Source organism: Diplotaxodon limnothrissa, linkage group LG4 (assembly GCF_057381915.1).
Source record: "Diplotaxodon limnothrissa isolate DT_005_m linkage group LG4, D_limnothrissa_male_GT1.1, whole genome shotgun sequence".
Lineage (NCBI taxonomy): Eukaryota > Metazoa > Chordata > Actinopteri > Cichliformes > Cichlidae > Diplotaxodon > Diplotaxodon limnothrissa.
In genome coordinates this window covers 24,089,767-24,109,693 of record NC_140599.1, presented here as the reverse complement: position 1 = coordinate 24,109,693, position 19,927 = coordinate 24,089,767, and the positions used below count along the sequence as shown (strand labels likewise).

General features: G+C 38.8%; 1 protein-coding gene across 1 annotated transcript; it reads left to right on the top strand.

Moving 5' to 3' along the window:
• The first annotated feature begins 2,581 nt into the window (after positions 1-2,581).
• LOC146633894 (myosin heavy chain, fast skeletal muscle-like) lies at positions 2,582-13,485 on the top strand. Its single transcript, XM_085351689.1, has 40 exons — positions 2,582-2,621; positions 2,756-2,978; positions 3,115-3,258; positions 3,391-3,547; positions 3,725-3,752; positions 3,830-3,941; positions 4,019-4,111; positions 4,193-4,256; positions 4,377-4,475; positions 4,557-4,660; positions 4,848-4,986; positions 5,101-5,219; positions 5,334-5,483; positions 5,566-5,736; positions 5,859-6,165; positions 6,318-6,391; positions 6,480-6,567; positions 6,657-6,774; positions 6,893-7,016; positions 7,108-7,244; positions 7,363-7,618; positions 7,803-8,045; positions 8,160-8,336; positions 8,429-8,574; positions 8,870-8,960; positions 9,048-9,437; positions 9,658-9,784; positions 9,924-10,042; positions 10,238-10,434; positions 10,515-10,698; positions 10,779-10,944; positions 11,169-11,293; positions 11,396-11,704; positions 11,765-11,968; positions 12,050-12,175; positions 12,263-12,433; positions 12,544-12,648; positions 12,739-12,834; positions 13,084-13,215; positions 13,406-13,485. Exons 2-40 carry the CDS (start codon positions 2,775-2,777, stop codon positions 13,421-13,423), a joined length of 5,814 nt encoding a protein of 1,937 aa, XP_085207815.1. The 5' UTR covers positions 2,582-2,621; positions 2,756-2,774; the 3' UTR covers positions 13,424-13,485.
• Positions 13,486-19,927: the final 6,442 nt, after the last annotated feature.

Sequence of the window (19,927 nt, the reverse complement as noted above, 5' to 3'; positions counted from 1 at the left end):
TAACTGAAGGAAATTAAATCCAATATAAAAATGCAATGACAGGTACATTTAAAATCTAGCAGATAAGCATTGTTTTAACTATCTGAGAAAGTGGTTAGCCATATGCTTGAATTTCAGTCTTGAAACATTTTCTGTTACTGTTTTCTTTAAATCATGGTAAGTGAAGCTCTGCTGGTAAAATGTTTTCTGTCAGGACAAGGCAAATAATAGTCCTAAAATATGTACAGTGCTTAAGCAGGTCATTAGGCCATACTGTGTAGGCTATCTTATATCAACATGTAAATCACTGTAGTAAAATGATTACGGACTTGGGTCTCTAAGGACCCCAGGAATAAACTACTGTAAGAAAACACCATCTTGCAAAATGTTCTCATGATCTCAATCTGACCTTTTGTTAAAATCAAGGGATAAATGTACTGAATAAATACATTTGGTTCAAATATAGTTTTTTTCTGGTTGCACATGAAGCATCTAATATGTTTACAAGGAGCTATAAAAATTGCACAGTGTGACGAAACCTGCCTGCACCTATGATTATTGACTTAAAAGTTACAGAAAGGTATACCTTTGGGATCTGTGAATACACAAGTTAATAGAAATCCAGTTAATGAAAACAGAGAGCAAAATCTATTTATTTTTGCGGGACTTTTTTGTTTGTTTGTTTTTTACAAAAGCAAACATGCCATAATGTTTTATAGCTTTTAATAAACAACACCAGTTTCCCCTTTTTGACTGATATAATTATCTACACCATCATAACATCATCCCAGTCCTTAAGTTATTATGAACCCAGTTAGATTTATATAGTTCTATGTCAAGTTAAAGACAAAAAAACCTGTGATTCTCCATTTTGTTTGTTAATTCCTCTGAGTGGCATTCAGGCGGCTGTCAACCATTTGGGAGATTATATAAATTATTCTACTTTTGGGACTATGCTACTAATGTTTTAAAATGAAAGTCACACAGTTGATCAAGGGCACCATATTTCAAAAAGAAAAACAACATCAAATGTAGCTTGAGGATAAAGATCTTTGACCAAGGTTGTCTCTACTTACCCACACTATTAAACATGTTCATAGCCAGGGAATGGGAATTCATTTTGGAGGAGCACCTAAGAGGTCCTGGTGTACAGTTGCAGAACATTGGCACATCTCATATTCCTCTAATAAAACTGAATGTAAGGCCTTTTCCGTAAAGTTCAAGTGGTATTACACATTGCCTTATAAGCACTAGAAGAACATTTGCCAACCAGGCTGAGATAAGACCTATAATAAGTCCCACTCAGATAGATATGCCAATGCACTGCAACTGTATACCAGCAACACATGGAGGCTTCTCCAAAATTAATTTGCATTCGTACTAAGAACATGTTTAATGGTGTGGCTAAGTAGTGACAAACTCTCACTATAAAATAAAATAAATATTTCCCAAGATTCAAACTTTACCTGAGTTAATGATTTATTGGTTAAAATCCATGCTTAAAAATATGTTCATTGAGTAGCATCTATTTTAGTGCATACTTTAGACATTACACTTTTTATGAGCTAAAATAAAGCTATTGACAGTGCTTATTTAGAACATATTGCACAATATTACCAACATAAAATTGCATTATCTTTAAAATTGACATATTTTCTATGAGGGGTTTACTTTTCTTGTTTTTGAGTCATGTAAATGATACTACATTTTACAGTATTATAAATATCTGAAATGTGGACAAGCTATGACACTCAATACCAATGACATTTCAGTACATCTTTCCAAATGGAAAGAGGTAATGGGTTTAAAAAGGGAAGTCAAAGCAACAACTCCTGTAATAGATTATTTACGTTTTCAAAATGGCTTTAATTTGATCGTTTTGTATCATTCAACAAGGATGACATAGAACATACAATGTCCCATGCAATAAAGGAACTTGAAGCTGCTTTATTTGCCTATTTATTTATTTATTTATTTATTTGTATTTTCAATCTTACTATACTTCTATAAAATTATTTTCCGGCTTGACTGATTAATTTATATTTAGTTTTCCTTTTCCTGTATTGGAACTATTTTCTCATTTAAGCAAGATAAAATCTGGTACACAAAAAGCTGAGTAAACATAATATGTCACAAGAGGGGTCTTAAATGACAAGGATGCTTGACCAAATCGAGAGGCAGACTGCCGCTGACCAAGCTGTTTAAGCCTGTATAAAAGCAACTACTTCAGTCTCGTCGGAGAACTGAAAGGCATCCTCAACAGGTCAGTGCTTGTTTGTTTATTAAACTGAATTAACTTTTACTCAAATTTATCGTACCCTTTCTTCCATTTTTTCAGTTTAGCACTGGTAAAGGAAAGGAAATATCAAATGCTACTGATTTACTGATCAAATAGATTAAATCTTTGATTAAGAGTTGAAATGAAACAGTTGAAATGTTGTGTATGGATTACTGAATGTTTGAAAACCGTAAAAAATTATGCAACCAAGCAAGACTGCTTAACTAAAATTCTGTGTGATGTGACTGCTGTAGGTGATAGCAGCACAAATATGTTGACTTTGTGTTTTCTTCCATCTATATTTTCCTTTAAATGCATCTTCAGATAACAACAGATCAGAGCCACTCAGTCGGGATAAAGTGAGGTGAGATGTGTGTTAAATAACACAACTCCCAAATGGTTATAATAATGTTCATTAAAAAATATTTCCAAATTATGTAAAACTATATCACAATTAAACATGTCCCAACTCATTCATATTCCTTCTCCTTTTGTCAGTTACCACTAAAGTGCCAAAATGAGCACAGACGCAGAGATGGAGCAGTATGGCCATGCGGCCATTTATCTCCGCAAGCCAGAAAGGGAGAGGATTGAGGCCCAGACTGCTCCATTTGATGCCAAGTCGGCTTACTTTGTGACTGATCCTGAGGAGATGTATGTCAAGGGCAAACTTGTCAAGAAGGAGGGTGGTAAAGCCACTGTTGAGACACTTAAAGGAAAGGTAAGTGAATATTCATAAAAGATTCTAACTTCAACAATTATAACCCTTCAACTTTCTCAGGAAAACAGATAAGATTAACGTTATATATTAAATAATGTACTTATCAATTTTTTTATTGTTTTTTTTTTTTATGTAGACAGTCACTGTAAAAGAGGATGACATCCACCCCATGAATCCCCCAAAGTTTGATAAAATTGAGGACATGGCCATGATGACCCACCTCAATGAGCCTGCCGTGCTGTTTAACCTCAAAGAGCGTTTTGCATCATGGATGATCTATGTAAGTGTTTAACAAACATTTAATAATGGTGTTTTCTGATCTCTACTTTTCAGTACTGGAGAGAACTCATTACAATGATAAAGATGTTCAGTGTGGACACAATGACATTTGTGAACTTACTCTGCTTTCCAGACTTATTCCGGCCTCTTCTGTGTCGTCGTGAATCCCTACAAGTGGCTTCCTGTGTATGATGCTCAGGTTGTCGTGGCATACAGGGGCAAAAAGAGGATTGAGGCTCCACCCCACATCTTTTCCATCTCTGATAATGCCTATCAGTTCATGCTCACTGGTATGTCTTATTTTAGGGGATATACTAAGTGTATATATGTATATATATATATATATATATATATATATATATATATATATATATATATATATATATATATATATATATATATATATATTGTATTTGATCATTTGTGGTTTTAAATTAACAATTAATTTAAGTATTTGTTCTTTTCAGATCGTGAGAACCAGTCTATCCTCATCACGTAAGTAATATACCAATAAATGAATGTCACATATGAAAAAACACAATAAAACTCAATTCAACTCTTTCTTTAACCAGCGGAGAATCTGGTGCAGGAAAGACTGTCAACACTAAGCGTGTCATCCAGTACTTCGCAATAATTGCAATGACTGGATCCAAGAAGGCAGAGCCTACACCTGGCAAGATGCAGGTATAACTGCTTTTATTTGGAAAAAGTAAGTAAAGTTTTTACAATATACCAACAAAGGTGTAACATAATTTTTCTAGGGTTCCCTGGAAGATCAAATCATTGCAGCTAACCCACTGCTGGAGGCATATGGTAATGCCAAGACTGTGAGGAATGACAACTCCTCTCGCTTTGTAAGTGTTGGAACAGAAAAAAATAACAGGTTTTAAAGCAAACTGTCAAAATAACTGTTAATTTAAATCTGATATGTTTAGGGTAAATTTATCAGAATTCATTTTGCAACCACTGGCAAGCTGGCTTCAGCTGATATTGAAACATGTAAGTTATTTTTATTTTTTTAATTTATTTATTTATTTATTTTTTACATTTTATTCACTGTTGCTGTCTGATGTTATGAAATCTGCATGCTTTTGTCTGACACTGAATTTTTGGTCTTAGATCTGCTGGAGAAGTCCCGTGTCACCTTCCAGTTGTCTGCTGAGAGGAGCTACCATATCTTCTATCAGCTGATGACAGGCCACAAGCCTGAGCTCCTGGGTAGGTACTGACAGCTATTTGTACCATGAAGCTGAATTTAGTTTCATAACATTTATTTATGCATTTCTTCTGGTCTTTCAGAGGCTCTTCTGATCACCACAAATCCCTTTGACTATCCAATGATCAGTCAGGGTGAAGTGACTGTCAAAAGCATTAATGATGTGGAGGAGTTCATTGCAACAGATGTAAAGACTCAGTTCACTGCAAATATATATATATATATATATATATATATATATATATATATATATATATATATATATATATATATAGAGAGAGAGAGAGAGAGAGAGAGAGAGAGAGAGAGAGAGAGAGAGAGAGAGAGGACAAAAATATCACAATGTTAATTAATACCTTTTATGTGCAATTCAGACTGCAATTGACATCTTGGGCTTCACTGCTGAGGAAAAGGTGGGAATCTACAAGCTGACTGGTGCTGTGATGCATCATGGCAACATGAAATTCAAGCAGAAGCAGCGTGAGGAGCAGGCTGAACCTGATGGCACTGAGGGTAAATGAGAAAAATCTACTAAATCTGTTGATTCACAGAAGATTAGAGTCTAACTTGGGCTAACTAAATATTTTCCAGTTGACCAAAAGCATTAAATTTCTATTTATCAATCAGTGGCTGATAAAATCGCCTACCTCATGGGTCTGAACTCAGCTGACATGCTGAAGGCGCTGTGCTACCCAAGAGTTAAAGTTGGCAATGAGATGGTGACTAAAGGTCAGACCGTCCAACAGGTAAGTGAGTAAAAGTTTTAAAATATTTGCATTTTGACATATGAACATATACTATTATCTATCTATTCATTTATTTATTTTTGAGAAAAACAAATTAAAATTCTCTTATTCCAGGTCAACAATGCTGTCTCGGCTCTGTGCAAATCCGTATATGAGAAAATGTTCTTGTGGATGGTTATCCGTATCAATGAGATGCTGGACACAAAGCAGCCCAGACAGTTCTTCATTGGAGTGCTGGATATCGCTGGGTTTGAGATCTTTGATGTAAGCGCCTAAGGAATATTTGAGTATTTTTGAAGAAAAACACTCTTTTGCTATGAAATTAAATACCTTTGTACTATTACAGTTCAACAGCTTGGAGCAACTCTGCATCAACTTCACCAATGAGAAACTGCAACAGTTTTTCAACCATCACATGTTTGTCCTGGAGCAAGAGGAGTACAAGAAAGAAGGCATTGAATGGGAGTTCATTGACTTTGGTATGGACTTGGCTGCCTGCATTGAGCTTATTGAGAAGGTAAACAGCTGCTCAGGAAGAAATGTACATGCTACCTCCATAAAATATTAATATATTATGTAACATATGTTGCATATGTTATCTCTGTTGAAATTTTAATATGACATGTGCCATTTTCTCAGCCAATGGGCATCTTCTCCATCCTTGAAGAGGAGTGCATGTTTCCCAAGGCCTCTGACACAACGTTCAAGAACAAGCTGCACGATCAGCATCTTGGCAAGACCAAATGTTTTGAGAAGCCAAAGCCTGCAAAGGGCAAGGCTGAGGCACACTTCGCTCTGGTTCACTATGCTGGTACAGTGGACTACAATATCACTGGCTGGCTGGACAAGAACAAGGACCCGCTGAATGACTCAGTTGTGCAGCTCTACCAGAAGTCTTCAAACAAACTGTTGGCCCTCCTATATGCAGCCCATGCTGGAGCTGATGGTAAGAAACAAAAGTGCTCACAAACTCCTGTGTCCAGTACAGATAGTATGTATCTGTCTAATAACTATAATGTGCATACTGTAGACTAATATGTATACTGTGAAAAATATTCATTAAATTCCAATAATGAAATTTACTATTTATGAAAACAGAGGCTGCTGGGGGTGGCAAAAAAGGTGGTAAGAAGAAGGGTGGTTCCTTTCAGACTGTGTCTGCTCTTTTCAGAGTATGTATAGATTTGTATTGCAGGAAAAATAATTTTTTACTCATATTTAAATATTATTAACCTATTATCTAATGATGTTGATCTACAGGAGAATCTGGCCAAGCTGATGACCAACTTAAGAAGCACTCATCCTCACTTTGTCCGTTGCCTGATTCCCAATGAGTCAAAGACCCCAGGTAAAACCCCCACAGTCCTACTGACTGCTCAACACATTACACAGTGACATAAATAAAGATTTGAAACATTATGCATTTCTGACTCTCAGGTCTTATGGAGAACGCCCTGGTCATCCACCAGCTGAGGTGTAACGGTGTACTGGAGGGCATCAGAATCTGCAGAAAGGGTTTCCCCAGCAGAATCCTCTATGGTGACTTCAAGCAGAGGTGTCAATTTGAGTTTAAGAGTGGCAAATTAATTTTATCTTATTGAAAACACTTTTGTGAAGAACATCATACCAAAAGATGAAATGCCTATGAGTAAAATGATGATTCTCTCTTGAAGATACAAAGTGTTGAATGCCAGCGTCATCCCTGAGGGACAGTTCATTGACAACAAGAAAGCTTCAGAGAAGCTGCTTGGCTCCATTAATGTGGATCACACACAGTACAAGTTTGGGCACACAAAGGTACACCTCATTATTTTAATGAGCGTAAATAGAGTGTCCATTTGCACAGCACTTATTGTTATTATTTTATTATTTTTCCATAACAAAATAGGTGTTCTTCAAAGCTGGTCTGCTGGGCACTCTTGAGGAGATGAGAGATGAGAAACTGGCTGAGCTGGTGACCATGACTCAGGCTCTCTGCAGAGGATACGTCATGAGGAAAGAGTTTGTGAAGATGATGGAGAGGAGGTAACATTGTCATACTAAATTCTATTGTATTCTCTTTTGTATTGCTTTCCTCATATTAAGATCCTACGACACTAAAAGTTACTATACTAACAGTAACACTCTCATGTTTGGTTTTTAGAGAATCTATCTTCTCCATCCAGTACAACATCCGTTCTTTCATGAATGTCAAGAACTGGCCATGGCTGAAACTGTACTTCAAGATCAAGCCTCTTCTGAAGAGTGCTGAGACTGAGAAGGAGTTGCAGAACATGAAGGAGAACTATGATAAGATGAAGACAGACCTGGCTACTGCTCTGGCTAAGAAGAAGGAACTGGAAGAGAAGATGGTCGGCCTGCTGCAGGAGAAGAATGATCTGCAACTTCAAGTGTCTGCAGTAAGTAATAAACAAAAGAACAAATATATAATGCCTATAATCTCTTGTATGCATGTTAGCTGATTCTGACCGTGTATGTGGCACAACAGAGTGTAGATTTTTTTAAATGAATAATGAGCAACTGCCAAGACACACGACATGACAACACTAAATTATACATTGTTTTCTGTTCCATGTATTATAGGAAGTTGACAATCTCTCTGATGCTGAAGAAAGGTGTGAGGGGCTCATTAAGAGCAAGATCCAGCTTGAGGCCAAACTCAAAGAGACAAGTGAGAGACTGGAGGATGAAGAGGAAATCAATGCTGAGCTGACTGCCAAGAAGAGGAAGCTGGAGGATGAATGCTCTGAGCTAAAGAAGGACATTGATGACTTGGAGCTCACCTTGGCCAAAGTGGAGAAGGAGAAACATGCCACAGAAAACAAGGTTCAATTTATCTATATCTGAGAGGAAAAATGACTCTAAATGAAAATATATTAATTCTTTCCTGAGATATAGTTGTTAAGTTATATTTAAATACATCCTTTGTACAATTCTTAGGTGAAAAACCTGACAGAGGAGATGGCATCTCAGGATGAGGCCATTGCCAAGTTAACAAAGGAGAAGAAAGCCTTACAAGAAGCCCATCAGCAAACACTGGATGATCTCCAGGCAGAGGAGGACAAAGTCAACACTCTGACCAAGGCCAAGACAAAGCTGGAACAGCAAGTTGATGATGTAAGAAAATTATAATCATATAGCTTTTTAATGGAAAGAGTATTGAATCATTGTCTTTCCAACCACTTGAATCAACTGACATGACTTTATAGCTTGAGGGTTCACTGGAGCAAGAGAAGAAGCTCCGCATGGACCTTGAGAGAGCCAAGAGGAAGCTGGAGGGAGATCTGAAACTGGCCCAGGAATCCATAATGGATCTGGAGAATGACAAGCAGCAGTCTGATGAGAAAATCAAGAAGTAGGGCATTTTTCCGTTATTACTAGCAAAGTTTGTTTGTTAGATCGTCCACTCCATAAATGTAGACTACAAAAAGTCACCTGCAGCTAAATGTAGTGCTGTAAGATCTGACATGTTTATGCCCTACTTTGTCCACAAATCTCTAATGCCGAACAATAATGTCATCACTCAATGACTTCATTTCTTAACTATGTTTCTGTGAGTAGCAGCGAAATGGTAAGCTTTCTTTACTTCAAAGCTTTCTTTACATGTTCAAATCTATAATACTGAATTTGTTCTTCTTGTCCTGTTACAGGAAGGACTTTGAAATCAGCCAGCTTCTCAGCAAAATTGAGGATGAACAAACCCTTGGTGCTCAACTCCAGAAGAAGATCAAAGAACTGCAGGTAACACTGTTATAACTCAATAATATATTCACTGAATTTAAAGCATGTTCAATGGGTAATGTCCTTTTCATATTGTCATTGCACTAGGCTCGTATTGAGGAGCTGGAAGAGGAGATTGAGGCTGAGAGGGCAGCTCGGGCTAAGGTAGAGAAGCAGAGAGCAGACCTCTCCAGGGAGCTTGAAGAGATCAGTGAGAGGCTCGAGGAAGCTGGTGGAGCAACAGCTGCTCAGATTGAGATGAACAAGAAGCGAGAGGCTGAGTTCCAGAAACTGCGTCGTGATCTTGAGGAATCAACTCTGCAGCATGAAGCTACTGCAGCAGCTCTCCGTAAGAAGCAGGCTGACACTGTCGCAGAGCTCGGAGAGCAGATCGACAACCTCCAGCGTGTCAAACAGAAGCTGGAGAAAGAGAAGAGCGAGTACAAGATGGAGATTGATGACCTCTCCAGCAACATGGAGGCTGTTGCGAAAGCAAAGGTGTGGGGTTTTTGTAGAGTACAAATTTTGTTTGAGCATTTAAAAGCAGGTATTCATGAACTGTTAACATGAATAAACCAAAATTATTTTAGTTACAGTTACTTATTCTAAATTTAAAGTAATTTTCAAATTATTGTCAACAGTTATATATTTATGTGTTTATATATGTAATTAATTGCAGTACATCTCTTTTATAAATAACATATGCTAATCTTCACAGGGCAACTTGGAGAAAATGTGCAGGACTCTTGAGGATCAACTAAGTGAACTCAAAGCCAAAAATGATGAGAATGTTCGTCAGCTGAATGACATTAATGCCCAGAAGGCGAGACTTCAAACAGAGAATGGTAAGTGATGTATAACAAAGAAACAGTCTTTTGGTGGCGTTATCAGTTTTGCACATTCACACATAGGTGACCAAAAGCAACAAACAATCAGTGGGGGAAATTAAATAACCTGAGCTTAGTACATGTGTGTTAATTACAGGTGAGTATTCTAGGCAGCTTGAGGAGAAAGAAGCTCTTGTTTCTCAGCTCACAAGGGGCAAGCAGGCCTTCACTCAGCAGACTGAGGAACTGAAGAGACACGTTGAGGAGGAAGTGAAGGTCTGAACTATTTCCTGTCTTCTTTTTTGTCATAGCACTTACTAATTTAAACACATAAGTTTTAAATCAGCTGGGCTGTCCTCTAATTTGGTTCCTAGTTGTTACCATTTAAATATCTCATCCTCTCAGCATTAGACTTTAAGATTGACTTAAACATTAAAGTTGTCCATCTGACATTGATTGTGTATTCAACAGGCCAAGAATGCTCTTGCTCATGCTGTTCAGTCAGCACGTCATGACTGTGATCTGCTCAGAGAGCAGTTTGAGGAGGAGCAGGAGGCCAAGGCTGAGCTGCAGCGAGGAATGTCCAAGGCCAACAGTGAGGTGGCTCAGTGGCGATCCAAATATGAGACTGATGCTATCCAGCGAACTGAGGAGCTGGAGGAGGCCAAGTAAGTCATGATACTTTAATTGTCCTAATTGGGTTTCACAGTTTTTTCATTAAACAACTACAAAATTATTTAAACGATAGGAAAAAGCTTGCCCAGCGCCTGCAGGAGGCTGAGGAATCCATTGAGGCTGTGAACTCCAAGTGTGCCTCACTGGAAAAGACCAAGCAGAGGCTGCAGGGTGAGGTGGAGGACCTCATGATTGATGTGGAGAGAGCTAATGCTCTGGCTGCCAACCTTGACAAGAAGCAGAGGAACTTTGATAAAGTAAAGTTTAAACATAACATATCATCAAAATAAACATACAGGTATAATAACAACCAACTAATTAACCTATATTAACATAGGTCCTGGCAGAATGGAAGCAGAAGTATGAGGAGAACCAGGCAGAGCTGGAAGGAGCCCAAAAGGAGGCTCGTTCTCTCAGCACTGAGTTGTTCAAGATGAAGAACTCATATGAAGAGGCTCTGGATCATCTTGAGACCATGAAGAGAGAGAACAAGAACCTGCAGCGTATGTCAATAAATAAAATTATATCTTATGAGGGTTATCCTCTGACCTTTATAAATGTACTTTATAGAACCCATGTAAATGTTATCTGTTTGAAAACTGTATTTCGGAAGATTCTGTGAGATTTTGAATCTAACTCTAATTGCTGTGTGGTCTGAAATTTAAGAACAAATATTACTTTCAAAGTGCTGTTTTATTCTTATTCATTTTTTATTCTTATGCTGTAGAGGAGATCTCAGATCTGACTGAGCAGATTGGTGAAACAGGAAAGACCATCCATGAGCTGGAAAAGGCCAAGAAGACTGTTGAGACTGAGAAGTCTGAAATTCAGACAGCTCTGGAGGAAGCTGAGGTATTTTATAGAAATTGACTTTGAAAGAAAGCAAAGGAAAACATGTTTTATCAACTTTATGTTGAAATGATTTTTTAACATAGCTGTTTAAATCATTTAAAGGGAACTCTGGAGCACGAGGAGGCCAAGATCCTTCGTATTCAGCTTGAGCTAAACCAGGTGAAAGGTGAGATTGACAGGAAGCTGGCAGAGAAGGACGAGGAGATGGAGCAGATCAAGAGGAACAGCCAGAGGGTGATTGACTCCATGCAGAGCACTCTTGATGCTGAGGTCAGGAGCAGGAATGATGCCCTGAGAGTCAAGAAGAAGATGGAGGGAGACCTGAATGAGATGGAGATTCAGCTGAGCCATGCCAATAGACAGGCTGCTGAGGCCCAGAAACAACTGAGGAATGTCCAAGGACAGCTCAAGGTGAGTTGGTAGATGATTTGTTAAAAAATAAAATGGTTATTTATTTATTTATTTAATCAGGATGCCCAACTGCACCTGGATGATGCTCTCAGAGGACAGGAAGACATGAAGGAGCAGGTCGCCATGGTGGAGCGCAGAAATGGTCTCATGGTAGCTGAAATCGAAGAGTTGAGAGTCGCTCTGGAGCAGACAGAGAGAGGACGCAAAGTGGCTGAGCAGGAGTTGGTTGATGCTAGTGAGCGTGTTGGACTGCTTCACTCTCAGGTTGGTATTCATTACTTTACAAGAACTTTGAGATATAAGAGAGTGAGAATCACATCATTAAAACTGTTCTCTTTCATTCAGAACACCAGTCTTTTGAACACCAAGAAGAAGCTGGAGGCTGACTTTGTCCAGGTTCAGGGTGAGGTGGATGATGCAGTTCAGGAAGCAAGAAATGCTGAGGAGAAGGCCAAAAAGGCTATCACTGATGTAAGTTATTACTTTACAAGCCTTCTTTTCTTTTCAAAATTCTTGTTCATGCTTGATCAATAATGCCAACACCACCCATACTTTCAGGCTGCCATGATGGCTGAGGAGCTGAAGAAGGAGCAGGACACCAGTGCTCACCTGGAGAGGATGAAGAAGAACCTGGAGGTCACAGTCAAGGACCTGCAGCACCGTCTGGATGAGGCAGAGAACCTCGCCCTGAAGGGTGGCAAGAAGCAGCTCCAGAAACTGGAGTCCAGGGTATGTACTCTATATAAAGTCCAGCTATTATTAAGTGTAACACTTTGATTCTCTCATAAGAACTCATTTTTCTCTCTACTCTAACATTTATTTTTAACATGGCATTTAAGGTCCGTGAATTGGAAGGTGAAGTTGAAGCTGAGCAAAGACGTGGAGCTGATGCTGTTAAAGGAGTCCGCAAATATGAGAGGAGAGTGAAGGAGCTCACTTACCAGGTGATTACACATTTATATAAATATTCACCTTATTCAAGTCCCTAAACTCTTTCTTCTCTTGCCAGCAGTAACAGTTTTTTATCTATACAGACTGAGGAGGACAAGAAGAATGTGGTGAGACTTCAGGATCTGGTGGACAAACTGCAGCTCAAAGTCAAGGCTTACAAGAGACAGGCTGAGGACGCTGTGAGTAAAATAGTTTTTTGATTTTACATATGGGAAGCACAACTTCATGAGAAATGACACAGGCAGAAATTATCAAACACATAAAGAAAGAGAGATGCAAAAGGGACCAACATCTCATGAGAATTTCATGTCAATAGCACTTTTAGAAATATATTTACTTTGAAAATGGGTGACAAGTTCAAAGCTTATTTTACCTGCTGTATGATCAGATATTTTTTAAACAATGCAACATACTGTAACACTGAACAGGAGGAACAGGCCAACACCCACATGTCCAGACTGCGAAAGGTCCAGCATGAGATGGAGGAAGCTCAGGAGCGTGCTGACATTGCTGAATCTCAGGTTAACAAACTGAGAGCCAAGAGCCGTGATGCTGGAAAGGTAATTCATTTAATTTGATTTTACACAAAATGTACCTTTGTTTACTGGTTTTGTTCTTTATAGTATCCCAAAGTATTAATTTACTAGTATATAGACCTTTAATTTAAGGTGTAGACAATAGTGCAACACCACATGGGACCAGAGTTTTTAATATGTGTTGAATAATTATATTTTCCATCATTTTTTCCAGGGTGAAAAGGCTGAATAAGAGACATCTTTTGGAATCTTTTGACAGTGTTCATAAAATATGAACTACCTGTTGAACTGACAGCTGATAATGTATTAATTCAATAAAATCTTAAATTATGATTTAATGATATTTATTCAGCATCATTTACTGTCTATTCTATGAAAGTCACATTTCGATACGCAATGTCTGACACAGTAGCTTCCTCAGAATAATTATGAATTAGGACATTGTCCTGGTTAATTAGGACAGCCCTTTTGCTGAGTGTTTCCAAAAGCTTTTTGCATTAGAGATAGCTGGGTTAACATTTGTCAACATTTACTTCCATAGCCATTAAAAAGGCTTTCGGTGTTAATACATAGTATGAATTAAATATTTTATTTGTATGTGATGAATGCTCATAGTAAATATATACACAGACATTATCATATAATGACCATGGTGTAGTATGAATGGTAATAAAGGAGGTCCTCCTTAGGAATATTGTAAAACTTATAAAATAGAGTTAAAAGTCCAAACTTTATGCTGTCCTTCGTTTTTTCCAGACCCGTCCCATCGGCCGTATTAGAGTAATTGTCGGGCCAATTATGGCTCCTAGGCCTGACCCTCAAGTCTTTAGTTAGTTCTTATTGTAGACTCTATAGTATTCACACTCAAATTAAGCTGATGATGCCTTATTTTGGCTTCTTACTTCCACACTATTTTCAGTTATAAAAATATTTCTTCATACAGACTAGTGTGTGTTGATAATAAGATGTCCAAATGCGTCTTGTAACCAAACTTTAATGGGTACATTTAACAACAAATGCCAAAAAGCCATCATATGTTTTCGTCTGGATAGTTTTTCCCACACTTGCATTGCTCTGGGATGGTATCCAGCTCAGTTAAAAAAGGCAAGGCAATAAAAAAAATACAAACGGAAATCTACAGTACACTTACTAAAAGTTCAATTTCAAGGAACTGCAAGTGAACATAAAGCTGTATCTTTGATGTAATACTGTTATAACCGAAAGTATTTAACTTCTTATACATTTAATTCTCTCTAAATCACTAAGGCTAAGACTAATCACTAAGGCTCTGACTGTGGAAAGTTAAGCATGCCATACTGTCTACTATCTCCATTGAAGCAAAGCATTTTGGAGCTGCTGGCAAACATGAGCAGTACATAAATAAAATTGTCTTTTTACTGTAGCAAGGAAACACAGCTAAAACATGCATGCCAAAACATTTCCCAAAGGTTTCTTCAAACACTTACAGTATGAGTAATGCATTCTAAATTAATTTGTTACACGAATCACTGTGTCTGTCACAAAGTAAACCTGGGCATGTGAATGTGGTTATAACACAAGCCACACATTACTGATTAAATAAGCCAATCACACAGGGCCATGGACCACCTTATATGTACTCCAGAAGCCTCCGTCATCTGTTTATGCTTACTGACACATAAGGCCTCCCAGGCCTTTCTATTTTTAATCATGCTGTGCAGCTTACCTCGACTAAAAATTTGACAAGTCATCAAATAAGTCATACTGGATCCAAATAAAATCTGATATCTCCCCCACAGCACATCTCATGACCATATTAAACATGCAGTAATTTAAGGTTGATGATGTTGCATTTCTATAAAAGCAAACCGGTAATTAAAGCCAGTAAACCAATATGTATGCATGAGTTCTTTCACTCGACCCAACTAACTCCACCATAATCCTCTTGGAATCCCCTTAATGTGGAGGCCTAAGAAAATACATTTAGTGTATAATTTAGTGTGTTTTTAGTATATACATGTGTACACACACACACACACACACACACACACACACACACACACACACACACACACACACACACACACAACACACACACACACACACACACACACACACACATATATATATATATTAGAGATGATACGATACCACTTATTTATGTCCAATACCGATACAGATATCATAAATTTGGATATCTGCCAATATGAATCCTATATAGTCTATTTTATAATCAGTAAAACTGTTTTTTTAATCTCTTGCTGCATTTTGTATAACAAACATACAACAACATACAAAACAAAAACAAAAACACTAAAGCTATTCTATTATACTGCACCCAAAATATTTTGCAGTTCAGCAATACTAATCTTTTTATTTAAACTTTTAGCAGAACTTTAAAACTGAGTATTTAAAGTAATCAAAAAGTAATTTAGAATGAAATTTTATGCAGATTTCAAAAACTCTTTGGGTCTGAAATATCAGCACAAAATAATGTTTCTATTCAACAAGTATGGGAAAAAAGTGTTTTCATATTTTTTTAAACCATGAAAGTGTTTGGCCATGTTTTTCACAAAACTAAAACATCACTACTTTCATGTCTAATTCTCAGCAATGAAGGCGGAGTAAACTGGATCTGCACTCTGTGCCCAGTGAATGCTCACAAGGCAGGGAGAACAAATTTACTTACCTTGGCACAACAACTGGTTTCGCAGTATGTAGCAAGGTTCCAGATGCTTTCAGTGTGAACTTCAGACTGCCGACAGGTCCCGCACACAACAGCTGCTCTTTACTGGATCGGATTACTTTTGTTTTTTTCTCCCTGGTATCCGGTATATATATATATATATATATATATATATATATATATATATATATGTATATATATATATATATATATATATATATATATATATATATATATATATATATTAGGGGTGCAACGATACACAAAATTCACGGTTTGGTACGGTTCGATATTTTTTCGATACAAAAAAATGCTCATGCCTTTTTAATTTGTCATTTATTAAAATTATAAATATATATTTAACTCAAAAGTAGTTTTTAAATTTAATGTTGCTGAAACAACAAAATAATAAAAATAAATAAATCTATCTGATCGAAGAATCACTCATCTTTGGAAAAGACAGTTTATTACAGAGAAATGGCTCTTTCTAAAATAAAAGCTATACTATACGCTTTTTCTGGGCTATATTCTCAGCAGCATATTAAACACATCAGGTCCCCATAAGGAGAAACATGTGCTAACGGCTGTCTAAATGAGCGGTCCCCAACCTTTTTTGCGCCACGGACCGGTTTATGCCCGACAATATTTTCACGGACCGGCCTTTAAGGTGTCGCGGATAAATACAACAAAATAAAACTAGTACCGGTACCGAAAAAAAGAAGATTTATTCATAACACACGTGAAAAGACCCAGGAAAACCGAGTTAACGATAAAAACGATAACAAACTAATGCTGAAAACCAATAAAAACCCTGAAAACCATACATTTCACACCTGAGCCTTAACTCTCGCGGCCTGGTACCAAACGACTCACGGACCGGTACCGGTCCGAGGCCTGGGGTTGGGGACCGCTGGTCTAAATGACTCGGGTAAAGTTTGTAGCATGTGTGCTTGTTGTTTTTGTCTGCTTCCACTTGGATGATGTCGGAGTAAACGTGCGGTCATATTCGCTGTGTTCCCACTAGTCCTGTCAGCGTTAATGTCGTTAAAATAACATTAACGCCATAATGCGGCAAATCTCCGTTAACGAGTTACCGCGGATCGCCCCATGCGTGGGGCTGGACGCCGTCAACAAGCTAACGCACTAGTTCCCACCAATTGAGCATTGCGTGGCACATCCGACATGCTGTTTTACTTTTGTCCATGACGCGCTTACCATCAGGGTCATGCTTCACATGAAAACCAAGATAGTTCCAAACACCAGCTCTGAATGAGGGTGGGGGAGGTTCAATTTGGGGTAGCGTTGAGGCAGTTGCCATGTTGCAACAAGCTTAGCTTCTGTCTTGCTAGCTTGCGCTGCGCTCAGTGGATCTCCACTCGACAGTGCAGCCTAGGCGGAGTAGTCGAACGCAGATCCACTGAGCGCTCAACACAGACAGCATCGTCAGAAGAAAAGTTGATAAAATAAATCTAAAATTTTGTATTGTTCAATACACATGCGTACCGAACCGAAAGCACTGTATCGAACGGTTCAACATCGATGCGAGTATTGTTGCACCCCTATTATATATATATTTTTATATATATATATATATATACACTTCAAGCTTGGGTCCTCTACCAGAGGCCTGGGAGTTTGAGGGTTCTGCGCAGTGTCGTAGTTCCTAGGACTCCGCTCCTCTAGACAGAGATCTCGGATGCTGTTCCTGGGATCTGCTGGAGCCACTCATCTAGCTTATGAGTCACTGCACCTAGTGCTCCTATTACCACTGGGAGCATTGTTACATTTGCCCTCCACAGCTTCTCAAGCTCTTCTCTATGCCCTTGGTATTTCTCAAGTTTCACGTGTTCCTTCTTCCTTATGTTGCTGTCATTCGGAATTGCTACATCTATCAGTACGGCCATCTTCTTCTGTTTGTCTACCACCACAGACATAGTCCCACAGGATCTTAGCTCGGTCATTCTCTGCCACCTTGGGGGCCTCTCCCATTTTGACCTCAGGACTTCCATGCCATACTCGGCACAGATGTTTCTGTATGCTATGTGGTACTGTGGTACTGACACTCACCAGTCCTCCTTCCGGCCTCCTTCCTTCCGCTTAGCCTACAGCCTCAGGATACTGGACTTGGGGTGAAACCCTCCATACATGGTCAGGAGCTCCCTGGTCTTGATGTCAGTAGCTTCTATCTCCTCATTTGATCAGCTTATTATCCTGGCATGGTATCTGATCACAGGCAGGGCGTAGGTGTTGATAGCCCAGATCTTGTTCTTACTGTTCAGCTGACTCACCCTCACCCTCACCCAGCTTGCCTCACCCTCTGCAGGTACTTGGTGGTTGCAGCTTTCCTATTCATGGTTCCCATTTGCTTGTGGGATCCCCAGGTACTTGTAACTGTCCTCTATCTCTGCAATGTTGCCTTCTGGTAGTTCGATCCCCTCAGTTCTACCTTCCTTCTTTATCATCCGACTACACTTCTCCAGTTTGAATGACATTCCGATGTCATTGCTGTATATCCTGGTGGTTTGCATAAGTGAATCGATGTCTTGTTCATTCTTGGCATACAGCTTGATGTCATCCATGTACAGGAGGTGGCTGACAACTGCTCCATTCCGTAGTCGGTATCCGTAGCCAGTCTTGTTAATGATCACACTGAGGGGGTTCAGGCTTAAGCAGAACAGCAGTGGGGACAGAGCATCTCCTTGGTAGATCCAGCACTTGTAATCAATCCAGGCAGTGCAAAGGTTGGTCAGCATAGATGGACTGCAGACATGAGCGAGACAGATAAATATGAAGGCATGCCTTGGACATCGCCCGGATCAACAAGGGAATGTCATTCGGACTGGAGAAGTGTAGTCAGATGGTAACAAAGAGAGGGAAGGTAGTCAGACCTGAGGGGATCGAACTACCAGAAGGTAACATTGCAGACATAGAGCACAGTTTCAAGTACCTGGAGATCCCACAGGCAAATAGGAATCATGAAGAGGTCACTAGAAAAGCTGCAACCACCAAGTACCTGCAGATTCTGTTGATTCTGAAGCTGCAGGTTTTGTCTCTCTCCAAACAATATTGACTGAACAAGCAGCAAAAGAAGATCCAAACTACGCTTCACATAAACATCGTCATGAATTCCCTCTTACTTTTGCCGTTTTACTTCCACCACGATAAAATCACACTTCATGCAGAGCTCTCTCTCTCTCTCTCTCTCTCTCTCTCTCTCTCGCTCTCTCTCGCAGTATACTTCAAATCTGTTTTCTGCATTATTCGCTTGCTTATTACGCACAAGTCTAGTGTTGTTTACAGCGCTGTCAGCCGCTGTTTTTTTCCTTTTACTTACTTCCGAAAAGAAAACCTCATTTCTACCGTTCAATACGCTACTGAACAAATGTAAACTTTTTAAAATTATGCAAAATTGCAAAACGCTTGGCTGTGTCTCTAATAAAACCTCTGCAACTTTGCTCTGCTTCACTTCAGCAGCATCAGCTAATGTTCATATGTTGATTAATAGTTTTCTTTCGTTTTTGATCTACTGCAGAATATTTCTACTGCAGAATATATATTCAGTGACGATACCCAGCCCTTGATCAAACCCTGTTTTCAGGTGCAGAACATGGGAAAAGAGCAGTTGCAAGAGAATGCAACATTAATGAATCAATGGTACGGAAGTAGAGGAAGCAGGCAGAATGAGTTGAGTAAAGTTTGACTTATCTGACCCTTTGGTTTCACTTAATGCGCCTTATAATCCTTTGACGTCGACACTGTTGTGTTCGTTGTCTTCTGCTAGCGAAGATTTATGTCAATTTGACAAGCTGAACGCATTCTGTACTGTACAGGAGACACGGCACGAGATTGATTGAAAATGGTCCACAGCTAATCAGGAAGCAGAACACAATGAACCAAAATTGCACCAAAAAAAATCCATGAAACAGCGAGGCTGTGAAAAGTGAATCGCAATTTAGCGAGGGACCACTGTAATCGGCATTCCAGGAAATCATGCATTGGCAAAAGTTCCCCTTTGCTTGGAATGCAAAGGGCAATTAAATGCGTTATTGTTTTAACACATTATTTTTTTCA

Excerpts from the sequence above, each read along its gene's own strand:
- LOC146633894 (XM_085351689.1), top strand. The coding sequence starts at position 2,775 with ATGAGCACAGACGCAGAGATGGAGCAGTATGGCCATGCGGCCATTTAT. Across the intron at positions 4,476-4,556 it reads CCACAAGCCTGAGCTCCTGG|AGGCTCTTCTGATCACCACA; the intron begins GTAGGTACTGAC and ends CTGGTCTTTCAG. Across the intron at positions 11,294-11,395 it reads CAGCTCTGGAGGAAGCTGAG|GGAACTCTGGAGCACGAGGA; the intron begins GTATTTTATAGA and ends AATCATTTAAAG.